Source organism: Apis florea, unplaced genomic scaffold (assembly GCF_048593485.1).
Source record: "Apis florea isolate Af1SG1 unplaced genomic scaffold, ASM4859348v1 contig_3802_pilon, whole genome shotgun sequence".
Taxonomy (NCBI): Eukaryota; Metazoa; Arthropoda; class Insecta; order Hymenoptera; family Apidae; genus Apis; species Apis florea.
This window is the reverse complement of record NW_028256863.1, coordinates 2,316,646-2,338,944: the sequence shown is the minus strand read 5'-3', so window position 1 is coordinate 2,338,944 and position 22,299 is coordinate 2,316,646. Positions and strand designations below refer to the sequence as shown.

Sequence of the window (22,299 nt, the reverse complement as noted above, 5' to 3'; positions counted from 1 at the left end):
TGTATAATTTTTGGAGATAACATTAATTTCAATAAAAATTTTATCTTTTTTTTTTTTCCTATTTTTTTTTTGTACTTGCTCTATAAAATTAATGTATGCGAAAGATGACTCCCATATCTAATTAATTTTATTATCTTCTATTCTGTATCTCATCTGATTATATTAAATTATTTCTTCTTTTATTTTTTCTTATTATCGATTTATTCTGAAAAAATTATTTTATTTTTTATAATTATATATATATATATATATATATATATATATATATATATATATATAAATGTAAAATAAGATATATATATATATAATAATTTTCATTATTTAATTTCAATTTCAATTATTAATAGTAATCTTATTTTAGTAAATTAATAATATTGAAATTAAAATTGAAAATATTTAAAAAATTGTAAATTGTATTTCAAATCGTATTACAAAGAAATAAATACATTGAATATTATATTAGTGATTCATATTAAAATTTTCAAATATTGAAAAAAAATTTTTTGAAAAAAATTTTGTAATAACGAAAGATAATGAAAAGTATTATGTGTTTGAAATAATCTGTATAATAAAATATATAATAATAATATTGAAGAAATTGCGTCATACATTAAAAGATATGAATGAAAAGTATTATACGTGTTTGAAACAATCTATACAATAAGGTGTGTAGTTATACTAGAATTGCGTCGTTAAATTTTGTCATTTTTGTTATTTTGTGAATTAAATATTTTTAATATCAACTGATCAATATGTCAGAAACACCACGGATTCTCTCGATACAAAGTCATGTAGTGTCTGGTTACGTTGGTAATAAAAGTGCAATATTTCCTTTGCAGGTGAACAATATGTTCATTGTAAAATTCATCATTTGTTATCATCTTATCAATTATAAATTCTATCAAATTTTGATTGATAGATAATTTTGGTTAGTTTGGATAAATAGTTTTAATTATCTATCATATTGTTACTTAATAATTTTATATATTAAAAGTAATATAATATAAATCAAATTATATTATTGTAATATAATAATAATATAAATATGACTATCATTTTTAAAAGATTTATTTCAGTGCAAAAATTTAAAATGAAATTTTTTAGAAGAGATTATTTTAGAGATTATTATATAGAAAAATAAAATGATTTCCATTATCATATCATTTATAATATAATTTTTTTTATAATTAATAATATTAAAATAATAATTTCTTTCTTTAGTTGTTAGGTTTTGAGGCAGATGCAATTAATTCTGTTCAACTTTCCAATCATACTGGATACAATATTTTTCGAGGTCAAGTATTGAATGATAAAGATTTAGGTAAGAATGAAGAAAGTATTCTAAACACTATAAATAAAATAAAAAGTAATTATTAATATAAATTATTGATTAATTATGTTTCTAGGAGATTTAATAGATGGGTTAATAAAAAATAATTTGATTAATTATACACATTTACTTACTGGATATGTTGGTTCTGCATCATTCTTAAGAAAAATAGCAGAAGTTGTTCGTATGTTAAAAGATAAAAATCCTAATCTTATATATGGTAAATAATTTTATTGAAAATATAATTAAAATTTATACATTAAAAATATAATTTTATATTAATTTTTAATATTTTAATATAAGTGTGTGATCCTGTTATGGGTGATAATGGAAAATTATATGTTCCTGAAACATTGGAAGAAATTTATAGGAAAGAAATAATATCATTAGCAGATATTGTAGTACCAAATCAATTTGAATTAGAGTAAGTTTAATATTTATATGTCAATATTTATACATTTTACATGTATATAAATTAAAATTTATAATATTATATTAATTATTTTAGATTATTAAGTAATATAAAGATCAATACAATGTCTGATTTAGAAAATGCTATAAAAAAAGTACATAAAATGGGTCCTCAAACGGTAGCAATTTCATCAACAGAACTTAATAATAAATTAACAACAATAATTAGCACAATCAAAGGTAATGAAATAATAAAAATTGACATTTAAAATAAATAAAGATCTAGAAAATACATAAAATTCATTTTGATTTCAGATAATAAATTAATAAAAATTGATATTCCAAAAATACCAATTGCATTCACAGGTTCTGGAGATCTTTTTGCTGCTCTATTTTTAGCTCATACATATTTACAAGATGATATGAAAATTGCTATTGAAAAAACTGTAAATAGTTTATATAATATCTTACTCAAAACTTATGAATATTCTCAAGGTATTTATTCATACTATTTATCTATCTCTATATATAGATAAAGATATATATTTATATATAGAAATTAATAATAATTTTCGAAATTTTTATTATCAGCATGTCAAGATAAAGAATGTGAACCTGCAAGAAAAATTGAATTACGTTTAATACAAAATAAGAATTGCATTGAAAATCCAGAAATTCATTTTTTTGCTGAACCACTTATATTATAAAAAAATTAATAATAATATATGTGCATACTGCTGAAAATCAATAATGTTTATTAATATGTTATATTAAGTATATATACTATACAGTTAGTTAAAAATATGAAATAATTAATTAATTTTGTTTATTATAAATTACATTATATACATATAATAATATATACAATAATTGATAAATAATTTTATCAATTCTAAAAATTAATGTTTTACTGTCTTCCAGTGCAAAAAAATTAATACATATATTTTTATAAATAATAAAATTATATATATTATCAAATAAAAATATTTTAGACTTTTACTAATATTTTTAAAAAATTAATAAATACCACATATATAATACTATAATATATTTACAATGAATCTTAATAATTCATAAATTATTTCAAATTAGTCACAATAATTTTTTAATGTTAAGCGAGGTACAATGTTCATAGATTGAAGTTCTTGAAAAAGTAATTTGCAAGCATAAGGCATAGAAATTGTAGAAACACAAGAACTAGAACGGCAACTATGGCACCAACCGCTATATGCCATTAAACCACATTTGTTGCATACATCAATATCAAATGCATCACTAGATATCATGAGCCTCTCTATTAGCATCATACTAGCACCATATCCAATTAAGCAATCTCGTTCCATTTCACCTAATCTTAAACCACCTTCCTTGGCTCGACCTCCGGTTGGTTGACGCGTTAATACAGCTCTCGGCCCTCGAGCACGAGCATGCATTTTATCTTGTACCATATGTTTCAATTTTTGATAATATACCTATATTTTGAATTATACCCTTACAATAATAGTTAATATTAGATTTTTAGAATTAAAAATTATTAACTTACTGGTCCAGAATAAATATATGCTTGTAAAGGTTCTCCTGTAATACCAGAATAAAAGAAATCCTTGCCCAAATAATTAAAACCATGCTTTACTAATTCTGAACAAACATCTTCAACTTTTGAACCTCCAAATGCTAAATAAAAATAGATATTATAAATTTTAAAAATTATTAAAACAATAATTTATTATAGATATACCTGTGCCATAATGAAATTCTCCTTTTATAACACCTGCTTTTCCAGCAAGCAGTTCTATCAATTTCCCAACTGTCATACGTGAAGGAAATCCATGTGGATTCATAATCATATCAGGACATATACCATAATCATTAAATGGCATATCCTCTTGTTCTACAATTAATCCTAATAATAAAAATATATATATTATATATATAATAATAAATAATAAATTTTGCAAAATTAAGTGACAAAATATATGTAAATACATACCAACTACACCTTTCTGACCATGTCGACTACTAAATTTATCACCTATTTCAGGTCTCCGAGTTTGTCTTAATAATAATTTAATCAAAAATGCATCTTCTGCATTACTAGAAATCATAACTTTTTCAATATAAGCAGGAACTGGACCTTTAAAAACAACTGGAACATCTTTATATTCCGTTTGTGTTTGAACATTACCAGAATTCACTGGACCAATGTTTGCAGCTGGTGATGATTTATTTACCATTACCTATAAGACAAAATTTATTAAATACAATTATTATTCATTTTATTAATTATTTATATAATTAGATTGTTGATGTTGAATATTTAAAAATGAACCTTTCGATTTTCCACCATTTCTCCAGGAGCAGCAATTCCATCACTATCGATTATCTCATGTTTCCAAACAGATTTCTTTGTATTACCGTCAATCAATGGACCCATTATTCGATCATAAGTTTGATTCGCATATCTTTTTAAGGTACATTTTGCATTTCTATATACCAAACATCTTCCAAATCCTCTATCAATTGAAGCTTTGTTTAAAATAAGAGCATCTTCAATATCGTAACCGCTATAAGACATAACAGCTATCGTTGCATTTTGTCCAGCAGGTAGTTTATCAAAATTTATTAGTTCTATTGTTCGAGATTTCACCATAGGTGTTTGAGGATAAACTAAATTATACATTAATGTGTCGATACGATTACGTTGATTATAACCAATTGTTCCCATTGCTTGTTTTCCCATAGCGCATTGATAAGTATTTCTTGGACTTTGATTATGATGCGGATATGGTACTAAACCAGCACAAACTCCAAGTAATGTAAATGGTTCAATTTCTAAATGCGTTGTTTTTTCATTAATATGTGATTCATTAAATGCGATAGAACTATCATTTTCTTCGTTAACATCCAAATATTCGATTAAACCTAATAATAATATAAAAATATTATTAAACACATATGGTAAGATTTCATAATTTTATTTTTAACTATATACTAACCATCTTGTAAAAAATCTTCAAAACTTCGTATTCCTTGTTCAAGTAATTTTATATGCTCTTCTTGTACAAGAGGATCACCATTCTGTACAATAATATATGGTCTACATAATCGTCCTCCATCAGAACTAATTTGAATACATCTATAAATAAATGAATAAAATAGAAATTATTAAAAAAAACTATAACATCACGTATCATCTCTATAATGTAACTTAATAACTTAGACTTTAGATAATTATTACCTATGTTGATGCTGAGTATATATAGAAACAAAACCATTTATTAAGCCTTTCCTTCGTAGTAATCTAAAAACATTTACCAATCTCTGATAATTTTTTACTATACCCAAAATATTACCATTTAAAAAAACCATGTAAACATTTTTATTATTAATTTCTTCACCGCCAAGTATATTAACATTTTCTACTCCTAAATTAAAAGCCAATCTAATAATTGGTTCTTCATCAATTTCTGTAGTAATATGTGTCATAAGAGCTAAGTTTTTAACTAAACCACAACCCTACAAAAATTTTATGCATGCAGTATTAAATAATATAATTTTCATTGAAATATATATATGTATATGTGTGTATGTGTAATGCTAACTTCTCCTTCAGGTGTATCACTAGGACATAACATTCCCCATTGAGATGGTTGTAAAGATCGAGGACCAGATACTTTTCTAGTTTTTTCAAATTGCGAATTAACTCGTGTCATCATTCCAAGTGCCGAAATATAAGAAAGTCTAGATAAAACTTGAGTAACTCCATGTCGTTCCATTTTAAATCGTTTAATCGTCCAATTACCCTATTAAATATAATTTTTTTAATTAAATCTTTAAAAATTTCTGTGCGTTTTATATTTTATTTACTCACAGATGATATGGCAAAAGCTAATCCATTGGTAATTTGATCTTGTCTCATATGTTTTACAATATCAAATTGTGCAGCTTTAATTTTTGGTATATTTTTATCAGCTATTTGTTTTAACTATAAATATAATGTCAAAAATTACAATTTTTATAAACTTTAATAGAATTATTTAATATATTATCATGTATTGTGTTACCTCCCAATTAAATCTTTTAAATAAGTCTTCAAACATCAAAGATAGCAAAGAACCAGCCAATTCTAATCGTTTATTACCATAATAATCTCTATCATCTACAAGTTTTCCATCGGATTGTGCTTTCATAACTTTACGAATCATTAAAGCAATGTAAGTTGCTTTCATCTTAAAATTAAAATCTATGACCTATAATAGATATTAACAATATTATATTATTCGCAATAATCAATGTTTAATAATTATTATTTTTAAATTACTAACAGGAACATGTGATAAAATATTAGTTGCCAATGCATCTTTCATTTCATCTGTAATACTAGATTTTATGACTGAGTATCTTTTTTGTTTTCTTTTATTACTAAGAAATCTAAAACATCATTTGAAATTAATATTTATAATTTATAATTTATATTATATACATATTAATATTATTATTATTAGTTCTTAAACTAAATTAATACCTTAATGCCTGATTTTGAGCAAATACATTTAAAACATGACATTCTTCTAAACTTGGTGCAAATTTTTTCATAAATTCTTCTTCTGTACCAATAAGTTGCATAATTTCTTGATCACTTACAATTCCCATTGCTTTAAATATTATTGTCACAGGTATATCCTAATAATACATGTTTTATAAAATATAATCAAAATTTTACTTCATAAGTTAAAGTTTACTTACATCTTGAAAAATATTATGTCTCATATAATATCTTCCAGCTCTGCCCACTATATTAGTTTTCGTTTTCCTTTCATGAGTAACACTATTACAAGATGCGACAATACATCCCTTACTATCTTCTTCAAGAATAATTCTATTTCTAAGCATTTGTTCTTGTATCAAAATTACTTTTTCTTGACCATTTACTATAAAATAACCGCCAGGGTCATGAGGACATTCGTTCATTTTTGCCAATTCAAAATGAGATTTGCCAGTTAATACACAATTTGAACTTCTTAGCATAATAGGCATCCTAAAAAAGAAAATAATTCTTTTTATATTAATAATTGATAATTATTATTATTTTCAAATTTCTACTTTATACCTTCCAATCAGTAAATTATTTTTAATTATTGGTTGATGACCTCTAATGTATTCAATATCAACTGTAATCGGAGCAGAATAATTTAAATCCCTTAAACGACATTCATGTGGCGTAGTAGAACGTGTTACATTAAAACCTTCTTCAACATCAGGTAAACCAACATGAACATTTAAATATCTGTAAAAAAAATATGCTACATGATAAAATATAATTGATAATATAATAATATTATACATTGATAATATTACTTACTTTACATAAAATAAAGGATCGGCGTCACTAAGTACTTTTTCATTTGCTTTTACAATTTTTTTTATTTCCACATTTATAAAATAATTAAAGGAATCAATATGTTGCTTAACAAGACCTTTTCCCTTAAGAAAAGCAGGTACGAGTTTCCATTTATCCTATAAATATGATTTTATTATCAATTATTTTATAATAAACTTGATATAACCTTTTTCATACCTGAATGTGTTTCACTACTTTATTAAATTTTTCTTCCGATTTAATACGACTGTGAACATTAATTTTCATTTCTCCCATTTTTATATTTATAAAAAATATAAAATTATAATATTCAATATATTAAAAAATCTTGATAAAAAAGATAATTTTTTTACTGTATTCTTTTAACCTATATTTAATCGAATTATTTTCGTAGTAATATTCATAATAATATGAAAATGTAACACAATATAAATTATTAAAAATTATTAAAAATTATTATTAATTACATGTGAAAAATAAATACAAGGAAACAATATTTATACGTATAAATATGAAAATTGAATAAATTTGATGTAAACACATGATCAAAAGGTAATGTGAATACAATATATATATATATATATATACTTCATACTTAAATAAGAAGCATGTTGTAGCACATTATATTATTTATAATGAATTATTTTATAAAATCTATCATCTATTTAATTATATTAAAATTAAATAATACGAGAGATTTATATCAATATTTTAAGAGTATTAATAAAAAAAAATAAAAAAAATAAAAAATTTTAGTTTATTTAAATAGATATAAATATGATTATTTTTATGTATAAGTAATGTTGATTAAATGTAAGATAATTACGATTTTGTACATATACCGTTATAAGTGTATATTAATTTTATATAAAATTCTGGATTAATATAAAAATATGAAATTTTTTATTAATAAATTTACGAAATCATTTTTAACAAAAATTTCAATATCGAATAAAATATTTAATATAAGATATTTTTCCCAATATTACAAAATAGATGATAATATATTTGGATTAAATGAACAACAGAAAGAGGTTAGTAAAATTATAATGGAATTGAATAGAATATATTTTGACTTATTATAACACTGAACTTGATATTCAATACAAATATTTTAATAATATCGATTTAAATTTTAATCGATATCTTAATGAATGAAATTCAATTTTTTCTATTTACCCCAATTATGATAAAAAATTAATATGGATATTAATAAAGAAAAAAACATGTTATTTTTTTTATAGCTACGACAATTGATATTTAATTTCGCTCAAAAAGAACTTGCTCCAAAAGCGGCTGAAATTGACAAGAAGAATAATTTCGATGAACTCCGAGTAAGTAACGGAATATTTTAGGAAGAATAAAATATTATTTTGGCTATATTTATTATTTTTAGGAATTCTGGAAGAAACTCGGCAAGTTAGGTTTATTAGGAATAACTGCAAAATCTGAATATGGTGGTACAGGTGGTACGTATTTAGATAATGTCATTGTTATAGAGGAATTGAGTAGGGCATCTGCAGCCATAGGTCTTAGTTATGGCGCACATTCAAATTTATGTGTAAATCAAATCCACAGAAATGGGACAGAAGAACAAAAGCATAAATATTTGCCAAAGGTAATATTGCAAATATTAAATTTAATAACTATTTTGTTTTGTATATGTGTGTAATATGTATGTAATATATATAATATATTTGAATTTTGTATATAGTTATGTAGCGGAGAACATATCGGAGCGCTTGCGATGTCAGAATCGACATCCGGATCCGACGTAGTTTCTATGAAATTGCAAGCTGAAAGAAAGGGTGATTATTATATTTTAAACGGTCATAAATTTTGGATTACAAATGGTCCTGATGCTGATACTCTTATCGTTTACGCAAAAACGGACCCAAATGCGATTAAACAGCAACATGGTATTACGGCATTTATCGTAGAACGAGATTTCGAAGGTTTTAGTACAACTCAAAAATTAGATAAATTAGGTATGCGAGGTTCTAACACTGGTGAACTTATATTTCAAGATTGTAAAGTTCCAGGTAATATTGTCTTTATAAATTGAATAAAACTTTGATGTTTTATTCTTACGTTCTCTTTACGTTCTATAAATCATTATTATTAATTATAGTTAAAAATGTACTTGGACAAGTAAACAAAGGTATTTACGTATTATTTAGTGGCCTAGATTTGGAACGTGTAATGTTAGCAGCAGGCCCTTTAGGGTAAGATTTTTAGCTATATTAAGTTTTACAAATTTATTTTGATATATATATTTTGATATATATTCTGATATATATTTTACATCATTTTAGAATCATTCAGGCTTGTTGCGACGTGGCATTTGAATATGCGCATGTGAGGAAACAATTTGAAAAACGTATAGCGGAATTTCAAATGATACAGGTGTATTAATTTTTTTTCTTATGTATTTGTGTTAAAACTTTTAAATATTTAAAAATGATATTAATATTTTAGGGGAAAATTGCAAACATGTATACGAGTTTAAGTGCTTGTAGAAGTTATTTGTATTCTGTAGCTAGATCTTGTGATGCAGGATATATAAATCGAAAAGATTGTGCCGCGGTAATACTTCACATTGCTGAATGCGCGACCAATGTTGCGTTGGACGCAATTCAAATACTAGGTAAATTATTTATCTTTGACAAAAATTTATTGCTTTTAAATATTTCTTTAAATCTACATAATTTTTATAGGTGGAAATGGCTATATAAATGACTATCCTACTGGAAGATTATTAAGGGATGCAAAATTATATGAAATTGGTGCTGGTACCAGTGAGATTCGTCGAATGGTAATTAGTAGAGCGATTAGCGAAGAATACTCATGAATAAAAATACTATTAATTTGAATCTCTTGAAAACATTATAATTTAAGTAATTTTTTTTAAAATGGTTTTAATATATATATATACACTTTATCTTTTCTAAAGATCAAAAATAAAAATATATATTGATTAATTTTAATGATATATATTATTTTATTCCTTATCATAGCAATTATTTAAAAATTTTTAAAAATTTTCAGTTGATCACTATACAAATATTCATATTTATTTTTTTTAACAGATTAACAATACTATATACGAGCTATTGACAAACAAATAATATATAATTTATTGCCTATTTACACATCACTTTGATATGTGTATTTTTTTTTAGAATTGTATAAATTGAGATAAATGAGTCACTAGAACGACACTATCTTAAAACTATGATTGACTAACCTTTCGCGCTATAGGTTGCTAATTTAAGTCAAACTTACGTACTACACTCTCTTTCTCTCAGTTTAGTCTATGTACTATCTTTTCTTGTTTCTTTCTTGATTTAGTTTCATTAATCACAGTGCAGTCAAAGTAATTAGATCGAAGCTACATAGGGAAGAGGAAGTTTCGAAGGGTGAGGAAGTATTCGCAGATGTCATTGTGAAAGAGAATAAAGTGCAGTGCAGTGTTGAGAATTCCGTGAAACGAAAAAAAAATGTCTCTTAAGTTCTCCATAAGCAACTTTTACGAAACTTATGTGAGTATGCAACAAGTTCTTCATCAAATTCTAAAAAAAATTTTTTTTTTTTATTTATCTTCCTTTGTATATTATTGATAATATAATATGAATATTCAATACATATATACATAGCACATATTTTATCCTGCATTGTTCTTTTTCTACATTATAGTATTGTGCCATTATGTATCCACATGGATGTATTTTTCCTTCGTGAATTTGAAGAAAAGAACCCATTGAATTGTTTTCCGAATGTATTAATAAAACGATTTATGTTTAATTCAACATATTTATTTAGTGCTCGTCAGAAAAGCTTTCCTGATTCCTGATGTAGATATATCGTCGTATAATTGAAACATTTCTATATGTGTAACAAATTTCTAAGTTACCTTATTGTATTCGTCGCATCGTTTGAAAATTTGCTTCATAAAATGAAGATTGCCCTTTGAAAGTGGCGATGATCATGGTGAAAATTTATTATTAATTTTAATCGTGCGATACATATACTTTTATACGAGATCATTAGAGATCCTATCAATGTGCATAGCAAAGATAGGGAGGCCGTAAATGCCAGAGAAACGAGTGCAGGTCGGACCAGAACAATACATACGGTATGCCAATTCGAAATGGGGCCAGAATAGCAGAAGCGGCGGACCGGTAGTTGGGTAACTAAGCTCGCAGAAGTAAACCCTGTCAAAATCAAGTGGCAGTGCAGCCAGTAGTTCTCGTTTGCCAGTAAAGAGCGTAAGCACGGGTTCGATATTGCTTCGACTCGTCGTAAATTCATATCATTTCAACTTTTATCATCGATTTCGCAGTTTGATTTCCTGATTTACAATCAGAAAAATTGTTCATTTCTTTTTCTTTTTTTTTTTTTTTAATTTTCTCGGATTTCTCTCGCTCCTATCTTATTTCCAATTTTCAACCTAACACAATTGGCCCTGATTGATTTCTTTATAAACAAGGGATTGCGTTGTTCTGATAGACAGAATAGAGCATGACGAGGAAACAAACAATAATCGTGAAGCTTAAGAGATCCAGCACCGGCAAACCTTGGGGAATACGTATCGCCGGAGGCGCTGATTTGGGTACGCCGATCGTCGTCACCCGCGTGAGTTTTCCTTTCATCTCATTTTTCAACAAGCAATTCCGCTTAATACATGTATCGATCTACTATTGTTAGATGCGAATAGCTTGCTGCCTATAAATATTATTGGACATATGGCAAATCTTTATTTATTGTGTAAATAGAAAGAAAAAGAAAAAAAAAAAAAAGAAACTGCAAAGAATAGATATTTATTCTCTAATAAAACTCCTGCTTATATATACTTGTGTTGTATTGATACTTAATTCAATATATATATATATATACGAATATAAACAGATTTTTATTCGAAAATTAATATTGTATTGTCACGTTTTTAAACAAAAAAAAAAAAAAGAAAAGAAAACTTGCAAATTTTATCACATCATATGCATATAATGGTTAAATATCGTGATCATATCTAGCCAACACGTGTGACCTAATCTCGTGCATCTTTTCGATCCTCTCTCGACTGGCATTCTCTCTGGCATGATTATTAAATGCAATAAAGAGAAATCATAGACGCATTTGAACGTGGTCCAAATCATTCAAGCATAATTCCATATTACTTTATTACATGGTTCCGGATTAAATAAAAAAGAAAGCCCATACGTTTCTTTTCCACGATAAATTAAAACGAATTAAAAATTAATGTTTACAATATTTGTGTTTCTGAAGATTAGCTTAAAACTAAATTTGTTGATAACACAGCTAATAAAAATTAACGTTTATGCTTGTTTACATATATATAACATATATATTTTCGACGATGATATCTCGATAGAATAGAATTTTTATGTAATTTAATTAATCGATTAATAAAATCACTACATGGGATAGTTATCTTATTATGGTGAAATTTTTTTTTTTTACTTACAGTCGGAGAACGAGACGCTCCAGAGGGGTGATGTGATCAAGAAAATTGATGATTACGACGCGCGAGATGTGAGGCATGTAGACGCCCAGAATCTTCTTCAAAACTCTGAATCAATAAGGCTCGTGATCGAAAGGTCTGAGCCGTCGAAAGCATCTCGTATCAACATTACCACGTCATCTCCGATTTTCGAGTTGAACACTGGCGACAGGGCTGCGGTCACTAGTCTGTCAGAAAGCAATTCCACCTTTGTTATTATGCGCTCGATTTATAGCATCGCTATCGCTATGCTATTATCGCTACGTAAAAATTGATTATTAACGCTTTGTATTCAGATCTTTTTTCCAATATTTTTTTTTTTTTTTTTTAACATGCTTTAATCGCAGCGCCTGATTGACAGCTCACCACATCAAGAAATATCATCGTTAATTCGACGATCATTTTCTTTCTTGCTCCAAATATATTTTATTTGCGGGGAATTAAATGAAATCAAAATTAATTTAAAAAGTTGATGTACAAAAGTTTAAAGGTTAAAATAAAAAAACAATAGCTTTAAGTTATTACTTTTTTTCTAATACAGGCCTCGATCAGCTTTCATCATGCTTCTAATCGTTCGTACTTTCGCTACGCACATGCATGCTATATTAATGTCAAATAATGCAATCTGTGCGACAATCCGGATGAATGAAAATGATCGTCGAAAATATCATCGAGGCTCTCGTGAGATTTTTGAGAATTCTTTTCGCACTATTTTCGCATTAAATAAGGTGCTTTCCTATTTCGATATAGAGCCAAACAACGGAAATTACCGCCGGAATTACCGAAGAGTCCTGTACCACCGCCTTCCATCGACGAATACAATCGGCCCACACCCTCGCCGGATCGCCTTTACTTGCCACACGAGCATCTCGATGAAGTTCGCGAGGAGAGAGCCTATTTGTCGCAGGTATATTTGAATAGAACACAGTTCACGTAGCACGAATTCATTCAAGAGTGAGCAAACAAATTATAAATCCATCGTGCAAATCCATTTTAAGATTAAAACTCTCTCGAGGCTCTTGCAATTTTTAAGAATTTTGTAAATTCTATCCTTAAATTCGTATTTAATTTGTAATAAAATTGATTCAACAATGAGACACGTAAATACGTAATATGGTCAACCGTTTGAACAACAGGCCTCTTTGCTCGATCTTTCTATCTTAGAAACTGTATTTATGGAAAAGATATCGAATACAGTAATTCGTTTCGTAAAGACAATGGCAGAGGAGATTGCAATTTCGATCTTTCGATTCTCTAAGGCGAAACTGCGTTTTAGCGCTTCCTAAATTTGTTGAAAATGTAAACGCCGCCTGCTTAGTTTAAAGAGAAGTTCGTTGACTCGTAAATACAACGTACCAACGTATCTCTAAAGAAAAACGAGAATCGTGCATCTTTAACACATTTGTTGAATGCATTCTTTTGAAGTTTTTACGAATCTTTCGTCTTTTCTTACATCTCAAAATATGTAATGCATGTTTTTTTTCATCATAATATTTTGTCACCTGAGACGGCTTTATAGTTTTCCTCATAGTTTGTATTGTCGTCTCTCGTGTAATCAATTCACGCACATATGTAATTATACCGTGTAAACATCTGTGTAAATTATTAGATTTCAAAGAGCGGGGCAGACGATCACATTTGGCAAGTTGCGCGTTCTGAAATAAATCGAAAACCAGTTTGAAATTCAATAACTTATAGTTGAATTATCACCGGGGGGGAGATGCGAGATGACAGAATATTTGTCGAAGTTAATTCATTATTTCCGCATTCCGTTTCAACATGCACTTCAAATAGTACGTTTCAATCTCTGGGAAACGTATAGATTAGATTCAGACATTTAATACGAAGTTATCTACGCATGATCGTAAAACATAAGTCATCGAGTCATTCGTCAAAGAGGAATTCGTTCGTTCATTGAACGAATTGTCTCTGTGTGTGTGTGTGTCTCCCCTTCAAGTTTCTGGTTGTTGATCCATCACAACCAGTTTGAATTTGAATTTACGCCGTTGATGAAAATTCTTATCGTAACGATATACAGCTCGTCGACTTCGTTAAATGGAATCGGAACGGTCGAGGAAAATTTGAAAATCGATATACACGTGTATATACACATGTGTGCATGTGTAATAATTTCGTGAGAAATAATACATAAGACGCCTTTATTCCGTGAGATGTTCGAAGTGTGAATATATTTTTGTTGGCCCGCTACGATGCCGGAAAGTCCGTAGTAGAGGCAGTTGCCACGCTATAAATATCGCTTTTGCATCGAAACCACCGCTCCGATCCAATACTACGCGATCCAGGACGATTTCGGAACACTATTTCGATCCTAGCCTCCGTTTAAAAAACATTCTTGTCGTCCTGTCGTCGATTTCAATAACGAAATATCGATCTGAACAAATTTCCAGGAAAGAACGGGACGTATCACGTAATGTACACACATTCCTGTACATTTCCTATCATTTCATGGAATGAAATCAAATTTACGTTAAGTATTAAAAGCGTTGCGTTATGGGAAAAATCTTGACAGAAAAGAAAGGAAAAGTCAATAACGGTGTTCACGAGAGAATGCATTACATGTTGAGCATTCACATTCTGATGAAAAGGGATGCTGCCAAGGAAAACAACAACTTTTTCGTCCAAGGTCGAAGCCATAGATCGATCCATTAAACTAAAGAAAGCATTGGTTGCTTGATGCTCAATGAACGTGGCAAGCGCATAGGGATAAGCGGTGAAAGTCTCGAGATATTTAAACAATGGTATAAACAATAAACATTCGTGTTGTTTCAAACTATTATGAATATTCTGAAGCTTTTTCAAGATTTGGTACGAGTCCAAATGTGACACAATCGATTAAAAATATCATTTTAAATTGCAGTGAAAAAAATAAAAGTCGAAATTGAAAATGAATGAATTAACGTAATCGTTCCCTAGAAACGATTATTTATACGATATAACAGAATTTTTACATCTGGAAAGAAGTTGATGAAACAAAAATTGAAAAAGAATTGTAAAAAAAAAGAAAACGAAACGAAATGAAAGATAAGGATCGTATTACCGATCAAGAGGGTAAACGTGGGAACGATCGAGATACGTGTCGGTAATACGTGGAGAGGAGAAGAAAGAGCGCAAGAGGAGTCGCGTGGAAAAGACCAGAGTTAGTGCCGCCCGCGCAACGAGACAGTGCGTTAGCGAATACATATTCGTAAGAAGAGAGAGGTCCAGGAAAAAAGAGAAAGAGTGTAACGACATCTCGATATAAACGAGGAAAAAAAAAAAGAAATCAATTTTTTTTCCTTGAGAGTGGTCAATCATCGGTTGCAGGAATACGAACCTTCGGTTCGATTAAAGAACAATGCCGGCTTATACGACCGTTTATCGTCACAACATCGAACACCAGCCGAAAGAGGAGGAGGCTGCCGTGTTTTGGGTACGAAACAAGTCAATTGAAATTCAAAGGAAATATATCGATATAATTCATCACCATCATAATATCGGAATATACTAATACGATTACGAATGTGATGTTTCACATTTTCTATGCGCTTATATTCATCGTTATTAGAAATTATTTTTTTAATATCATCGATGATCAACAGAAAAGGAAATTTTCATCGAGAGAAAAAAGAAAACGAATCTCGAGCAACCTTGACATTTTGTTTAATAAGCGTATGCTGCGATGCTTTAATTTTCAAAAAGTAGTATCGAGGAAAATTGTGTTGTTCTTGATGAAAAGTTTTTTTTCCTTTTTATTCGTTTTAATCCAAGGAATCTTTTCCCGAACATATTAAAATATAAATTAACCATTAAAGTCATGTATCTGCTTTAGAAGTGAACGTAGCGTTAGATGATCTAGATTTCGACTTACAAAGTCGCGTGCCAACCTTGACATCGTAAGAGTCTAGGGCTAGGTCTCGATTCTATCCCTGTATGACATTGAAAAAGACAATGAGACAAATTTTCGTTCAAGTTTAACGCGAAATGATAGATAATAATAAAGAACACGATACAATGAAAGGGAAGAAACGACTCTGTTGACAGAAGAATTACATAGCATTACACGATGCAATAAAACGCATGTAACCACGTTACAGGCTATTCATTGCTATCTTATTCTATTTTCGTAAATGAGATCTGGGTTACTCAAACACAAGAGGGTCATACAACCTCGATATACCTTGTCCTCTTCACTTTCCAAAGAATAGTTTCGTTAAAAAGATTCTTTCGGGTTATGGTTTGAAAAAAAGATACATTGTGAGCAAAGTGAAAAATACATAGGGAAAATTTTGTCGTTGTATATAATTGAAAATATTTCAACCTGTGAAATGGATTAAATATATCGAGAACGTTTGCTATCTTGTATATTATAACTAAAGAAATTATAGAATTATAGATTTTCTTATTATTAGAATGGTAGTTTTTCGATTCATCGATAAATATTTTTTGAAATAACTGTTTCGATATTCGAATTTAATTGGATGATATTTTATTAAATAGCAAAAAAAAAAAAATGATTCGCTTCATCGAAATGTTTCCATTTTCTATAAATGATATATATATATACATACGCTCGATAAAGAAAAAGAAGAATCGATTGAAATTTTAATTTCCCTTTGAATTTACTTGTTCAATTAAAAAAGAATTGAATAAAAATTAATAGAAACTTGATAAACATTGATCGCAACAGAGAAAGATTTCGCAGCAGACGAGGTACACGTTATTTTTGCCGGCTAGGGGCCTTCGTCTATTTCGAGAGAGAGATACCGTTGCTCATTCTGTAAAATACTGTTTCCGATCCATTTATAATGAAATAGTTATAATCGTTATCCGGTACGTATATCTCTCGTGAAATTCAACGTTCTCGTTGCATTCGATTGTTCGAATCGTTGTTGCCTCTGTTCCAATTCTTTGAGGCTAAGTCGATGCTAGCTGGATTCGAATTCGATCTTCTATTCTTGCAACCGTGTCTTATAAATACGATGCGTAACCTTATCCTACCGTTCACGTTCTTTCTACAACGTTCCGCTTGACATTCTGATTTTCGTCATATTTTAACAATGACGACACCCAACGATTCAAATCAACCATCGAGCTTCTTCTAATCGAGCAAGCATAAAACGAACAAAGAAGAAAAAGAAGAAGATCTCGGCATTTTTTTTTTTTCACGAGTTTGTCTCTTCATTTTTGTCATTTTGTCCTTTCTTCTTCGTGAAAAGTCTGTTCAATTGTATTTTTAATAATTTCGTAATTCAACGCAACAACGAAAATATTTGGCAGCACAGGTTGTTCGTAATGCAACGTAATGTTTTATGCAAATCTCTCGTTGACAAGATACGAGCCAAGAAGTTGAAATCTCAGTTGCCTCATGATCAACTTTCATCTGATAATAATACGATCGAATCGTATACATTTTATAGTTCGTGTTCGCTTTTGGTCGCGATAATATTTGACAAAATTATCAATACCTTGCTTCGCCTTGTTCGACATAAAAATTATTGATATGAAAATCACTGTGAAAAAAACATAATATAAAATATAAATAGATAAGCAGCATAGAAAAGCAACGTATTAACATATCGTGGAAATGTATTTTTAAACGTGGTTATTCATAGATCGCAACGATGTTGAAAATTAATGAGATATTATCGGTCACTACGGCCTCATAAAGAGGTTTATTTTAGATTTCATTAGTTTGTAATTGACATCGTTTTGGCAGAATATTTCCACGCCTACTTAGCTTATTGGAAACGTTTAAAAAATTTACGAGGTTTATTAAAAAATTTATCTTTCCCCTCATTTAAGACATACAGTTCAGAAATATTTGATTAAACTAATGATTTATAAACGAAACGAATACGACATCGTATTCATCGAGTCGAAATTAATTGAAATATTGTTCATGTTGATATTTAGCCGTACCGCACAACACCTCTGGTCTTGCCAGGTGCAAAGATCAAAAAGGATGCTCCTCTCGGGGAGTGCTACTTGCGCCATCATCCAAACCCGATGATCAGGGCGGCGCCGCATCATTACGAACCTGCTCATCCAGAAGTTGCTATGAAACAAAAGGTGCGTTTTGTTTGATCTCGTGTTATAAACGGCTTTTATTTACGAAAAAAAAAAAAAAAGAAAAATTGTCCTTTATTCCGATTCGCTTGAAAGAGAACGAACAATTCTTTCTTCTTCGTCGAAACATGTTGTTAAACATTAAAGATCACAATTACAAGATATTAATTTGTAAATATATAACATCTGATTAGGTGGCAGAAACGGTACTTCAACGTGTCTTGGGACCGAATGAAGTTCCAAAGGTTTGGATTATTTTATTCTCAAGTTGCTTTCGCTTTCAATCATCAACTGATGCTTTTGCTTTGATTAAGAACGATATCGTTATCTTTTAATTTTTTTTTCCGACCACTTGCAAATGTCAATCAATAATACGGCATGCGATCGATATTTTTATCGCTAATTAATCATTTTCGATCGATTTTCAATATTATCTACATTATGAACGTTATTCATGCAAAAGGCTGTTCTAACCGAATTTATTGAATTAAGTTTAGATTTAGAATATAAAAAAAAAAAATCCTCATCAGAGAACTCGATCTGAGGATTTCTTTCCAACTTTAAATATCATATTCGAGCATAATTTACGATGCTGAATTGAAATTATTTAATTAAATTGCATATAACTAAATAAGTCAAATATGTCAAACATTATCGAATAATTCTTGTATCAAATCGCTACAATGAAACGCAATGTTTAAATTAATATTTTCAAAAGTGATAAGTTTTTGAGTAAATTGTAAACATTTAGAAATTTACTTGTGTAAAAAGCAAAAAAAAAAAAAAAAAAAAAGGAGAAGAAAAGAAGAAAATGAAAAGAAATCAACAATAGTAATTTTAATTATTTTGTAATGATTGTAATTATCATTTATTGTCTCATTTAATTTTGTTATTAGGTTGTCCACAAACAATTTAACTCGCCGATCGGACTCTATTCCGAAGAAAATATTGCCGATACTATAAAATGCCAAGCATCTGCTATACCGTAAGTAATAATAGTATAAAAGTATTATACAAAATAAAAGTTAATATACTGTATATAGCTTGCAAATAAAGCATAATAATAAAATTACTAGCATTAATAATACGATTTAATAATACAATTTGATTTTTGCTGAATGCTGCTACTTATCAAACTATTAACTCTGAGCAGTTAATAATTTTTTTACGCCATCGACTAACGGATTTATTTTTAAATTATAATTCTTAAATAATGATGTATCAGAAGAATGATCTATATTTTATCTGGAAGGGATATTGGTTGGAAATATTAAATCGAAGATAGATTCTGTCGAGGAAACATAATCATAATATAAGAAGTATGGACATAGAAAAGAAATCGCAGCTCAGTTCTTACACTGTTATATTCTTTGTAAATGAATGACACACACTCACGCGCAGTTTATTTGTTTTCCAGCATTTTCATAGATTTTTCCTTCGTGAAACAGAAACAAGAGATAGAAGAACAAGCGAGAATCTTGAAAGAACAGGCTAAAGCCGCCTCCTCGAAGAATGTGTGGCCGCAATTCAATAAACCAAATTAATATTCAGTTCGAGACGTTTTTCGATGCTTCTCGCACGGTGCATAGTAAATTCGTAGTTTCAAATTTTTTCTCGGTTTTCGCATAAATCACGTTTTTTGTCTCAAAATTGTTTCTTTTTCATTACTGAAAATAATAATTGTATTATATATTTCTTATTTATTTATTTATTTATTTTAATGAGACAAATGAACGTGACTATTTGTGATTGAAGTTTTGATTAGCGTTCGACCAAGTGTTTACTTATTCGAATGAGTTTTGTTTTAGTTTATTATTCATAATAAAATGTCTGTAAAATATCATTATTTATTAGGATTATGATACAATTATTGCAGTTTGTTTTATTAATAATATCGAGTAGAGTTGATAAAGAGTCGACATAAATATTAAAAAATAAGTTACGAAAAAAGTTTGTAAAATAACAATACTATACATTTGCATGGTGTATTGTTGAAAATAATCAATAATTAATCATAGTAAATGTTCATGTAAATTAGTAGCTTTACTAATTTTATAATAATTACATGTACTTATAATGAAAAAGCATTTCTCGAGAATTATAAATTATTATCAATATGAAGCATTATATAATATATTTAATAAAAATAAAAATTAAGAATTAAAATCACATACGATTCTCGAGAAAAAGCATTAAAAATTTAGTTCAGATATATTCATGACTAATGAAAAAGGATTAATGAAAAAAAGCATGGAAGCAGTCTGAAAGTCGCTCTCGAACAAATATAGTTGATGATATAACCCTGGCTATTGCTAATCGATTTGACAAAATCAAGGCAAATAAATTAAAAATAGTCCATGTGTACAATGTAATGGTACAGCGCGAAGAAACCTATGAAGTATGACCCGAGTAAAAGCGAGGCTTACAAGGCTCTGCAAGAAGAAGCGCTCGGCGATACTGTACAAGAAGTGAAACAACCGGCACGCACCGGTGTTTTCTCTCCGCAAAAAGTTAATCAAAATAGAGTACGTATAAAAAATAATTAAATTCAATAATTAATTCAATAAAATCTCTAAAATTATTATTATTATTATTCATTTCTTATTTTATAAACTAATATTCTCAGGTATATCACCCTCGACCAAAAAGTCCTGCAGGACCTTACGTAAGTAAAACTTTAAATATTTAAATTTTTGTTATATTTTAGCATTTATTTATTTTATATCACGTTATATATATTATATAACGTTTTTTGTATTAAAAAATTTTTAATATCGAAATTATGATAAATTAATAATCAATATTTATTTAATCGAGAATCAAAGTTTTAGGTCTTTTTACATATAAATAAAAATTTATATGAACAATTATAAAATTTTACATCAAAATTGAATAGATGAATAATTTTTATATATTTATATAATATTATATGTTTATGTATAGATATTTTGTGACAATATAGATTTTTTCCTAAATTTTCCCTAAATATTTGAAAAACTAAAATTCATCTAAAAATTATAATTCAATTTAATTATTCATTCAAATATCAAGTTGAATAGTTATCATTACGATAATTTTCAATATTTGTGAAGTTTATTAATATTGTTGCTTACTTCCAAGAATAATGGAAATTTATAATTTCTTTCTAGGTAAATATTCTCGATGATGATGGTGAAAAAATCCATCAAAGTAACAGCTTCAAGAGGATTATGTATAGTGTTTTGGGACAAACTGATTATTAATTTAAGAACTGATTATAAATATATCTTATTAATATACATATATATATATATATTTTATTTATTGTCCATTGCAACAAATTAAAAATTAAACATAATAAAAGAAACTTGTTAAAATAATGCAAAATTATTAAATGAAACATTAAACATGAAGCTTCTGTAAATTTTTACATGGTGCTGTGAATTTTATTTATGCAGAAATTATATCATCATGTATATTAAATTTTTCCTTATTTTAAAAATCATACAAGCAAATAAACATTAAGTGTGAATCACATATGAAATAATGAATATTATTTTATTACTTCCTCATATCTTTTATATTTACATTTAAATAATAATCAATATTGAA

General features: G+C 28.0%; 4 protein-coding genes and 1 long non-coding RNA gene across 38 annotated transcripts; 3 read left to right on the top strand and 2 right to left on the bottom strand.

Moving 5' to 3' along the window:
• Positions 1 to 304: 304 nt before the first annotated feature.
• Positions 305 to 2,740, top strand: Pdxk (pyridoxal kinase). The gene is made up of 7 exons (XM_003692778.4): positions 305 to 839; positions 1,222 to 1,321; positions 1,407 to 1,550; positions 1,634 to 1,754; positions 1,839 to 1,981; positions 2,057 to 2,236; positions 2,333 to 2,740. Exons 1-7 carry the CDS (start codon positions 753 to 755, stop codon positions 2,446 to 2,448), a joined length of 891 nt encoding a protein of 296 aa, XP_003692826.2. The 5' UTR covers positions 305 to 752; the 3' UTR covers positions 2,449 to 2,740.
• RpIII128 (RNA polymerase III subunit RpIII128) lies at positions 2,551 to 7,691 on the bottom strand. Its single transcript, XM_003692777.4, has 16 exons — positions 7,320 to 7,691; positions 7,104 to 7,258; positions 6,852 to 7,028; positions 6,488 to 6,779; positions 6,267 to 6,424; positions 6,067 to 6,172; positions 5,806 to 5,991; positions 5,613 to 5,726; positions 5,344 to 5,544; positions 4,980 to 5,257; positions 4,738 to 4,877; positions 4,071 to 4,663; positions 3,732 to 3,978; positions 3,480 to 3,644; positions 3,285 to 3,415; positions 2,551 to 3,213 (listed from the first exon to the last, which is right to left on the bottom strand). The coding sequence occupies exons 1-16, from the start codon at positions 7,395 to 7,397 to the stop codon at positions 2,830 to 2,832; spliced, it is 3,405 nt and encodes a 1,134-aa protein (XP_003692825.1). The 5' UTR covers positions 7,398 to 7,691; the 3' UTR covers positions 2,551 to 2,829.
• On the top strand, positions 7,688 to 10,102 carry LOC100870183 (isovaleryl-CoA dehydrogenase, mitochondrial). The gene is made up of 8 exons (XM_012485326.3): positions 7,688 to 8,155; positions 8,366 to 8,455; positions 8,518 to 8,739; positions 8,836 to 9,163; positions 9,253 to 9,346; positions 9,437 to 9,527; positions 9,600 to 9,768; positions 9,839 to 10,102. The coding sequence occupies exons 1-8, from the start codon at positions 8,015 to 8,017 to the stop codon at positions 9,970 to 9,972; spliced, it is 1,269 nt and encodes a 422-aa protein (XP_012340780.1). The 5' UTR covers positions 7,688 to 8,014; the 3' UTR covers positions 9,973 to 10,102.
• A 236-nt stretch (positions 10,103 to 10,338) lies between these two features.
• On the top strand, positions 10,339 to 22,231 carry Zasp66 (PDZ_signaling and DUF4749 domain-containing protein Zasp66). 34 transcript variants are annotated; one of them, XR_015294894.1, is made up of 10 exons: positions 10,386 to 10,663; positions 11,631 to 11,756; positions 12,609 to 12,832; positions 13,393 to 13,549; positions 18,556 to 18,711; positions 18,903 to 18,953; positions 19,605 to 19,693; positions 20,126 to 21,233; positions 21,335 to 21,373; positions 21,858 to 22,231. XR_015294894.1 is itself a non-coding variant. In XM_012485195.3 (10 exons), the coding sequence occupies exons 2-10, from the start codon at positions 11,643 to 11,645 to the stop codon at positions 21,948 to 21,950; spliced, it is 915 nt and encodes a 304-aa protein (XP_012340649.1). In that variant the 5' UTR covers positions 10,386 to 10,663; positions 11,631 to 11,642; the 3' UTR covers positions 21,951 to 22,231. The 34 variants fall into 34 exon arrangements, 28 of the variants coding, with proteins under 28 accessions (XP_086772587.1, XP_012340645.1, XP_086772580.1 ...); XM_012485195.3 differs by having other exon boundaries at positions 12,609 to 12,679; positions 21,089 to 21,233; XM_012485192.3 differs by having other exon boundaries at positions 12,609 to 12,739; positions 21,089 to 21,233.
• LOC147656195 (uncharacterized) lies at positions 10,698 to 11,231 on the bottom strand. Its single transcript, XR_015294900.1, has 2 exons — positions 11,035 to 11,231; positions 10,698 to 10,970 (listed from the first exon to the last, which is right to left on the bottom strand). It is a non-coding gene; the product is annotated as an uncharacterized LOC147656195 (long non-coding RNA).
• Positions 22,232 to 22,299: the final 68 nt, after the last annotated feature.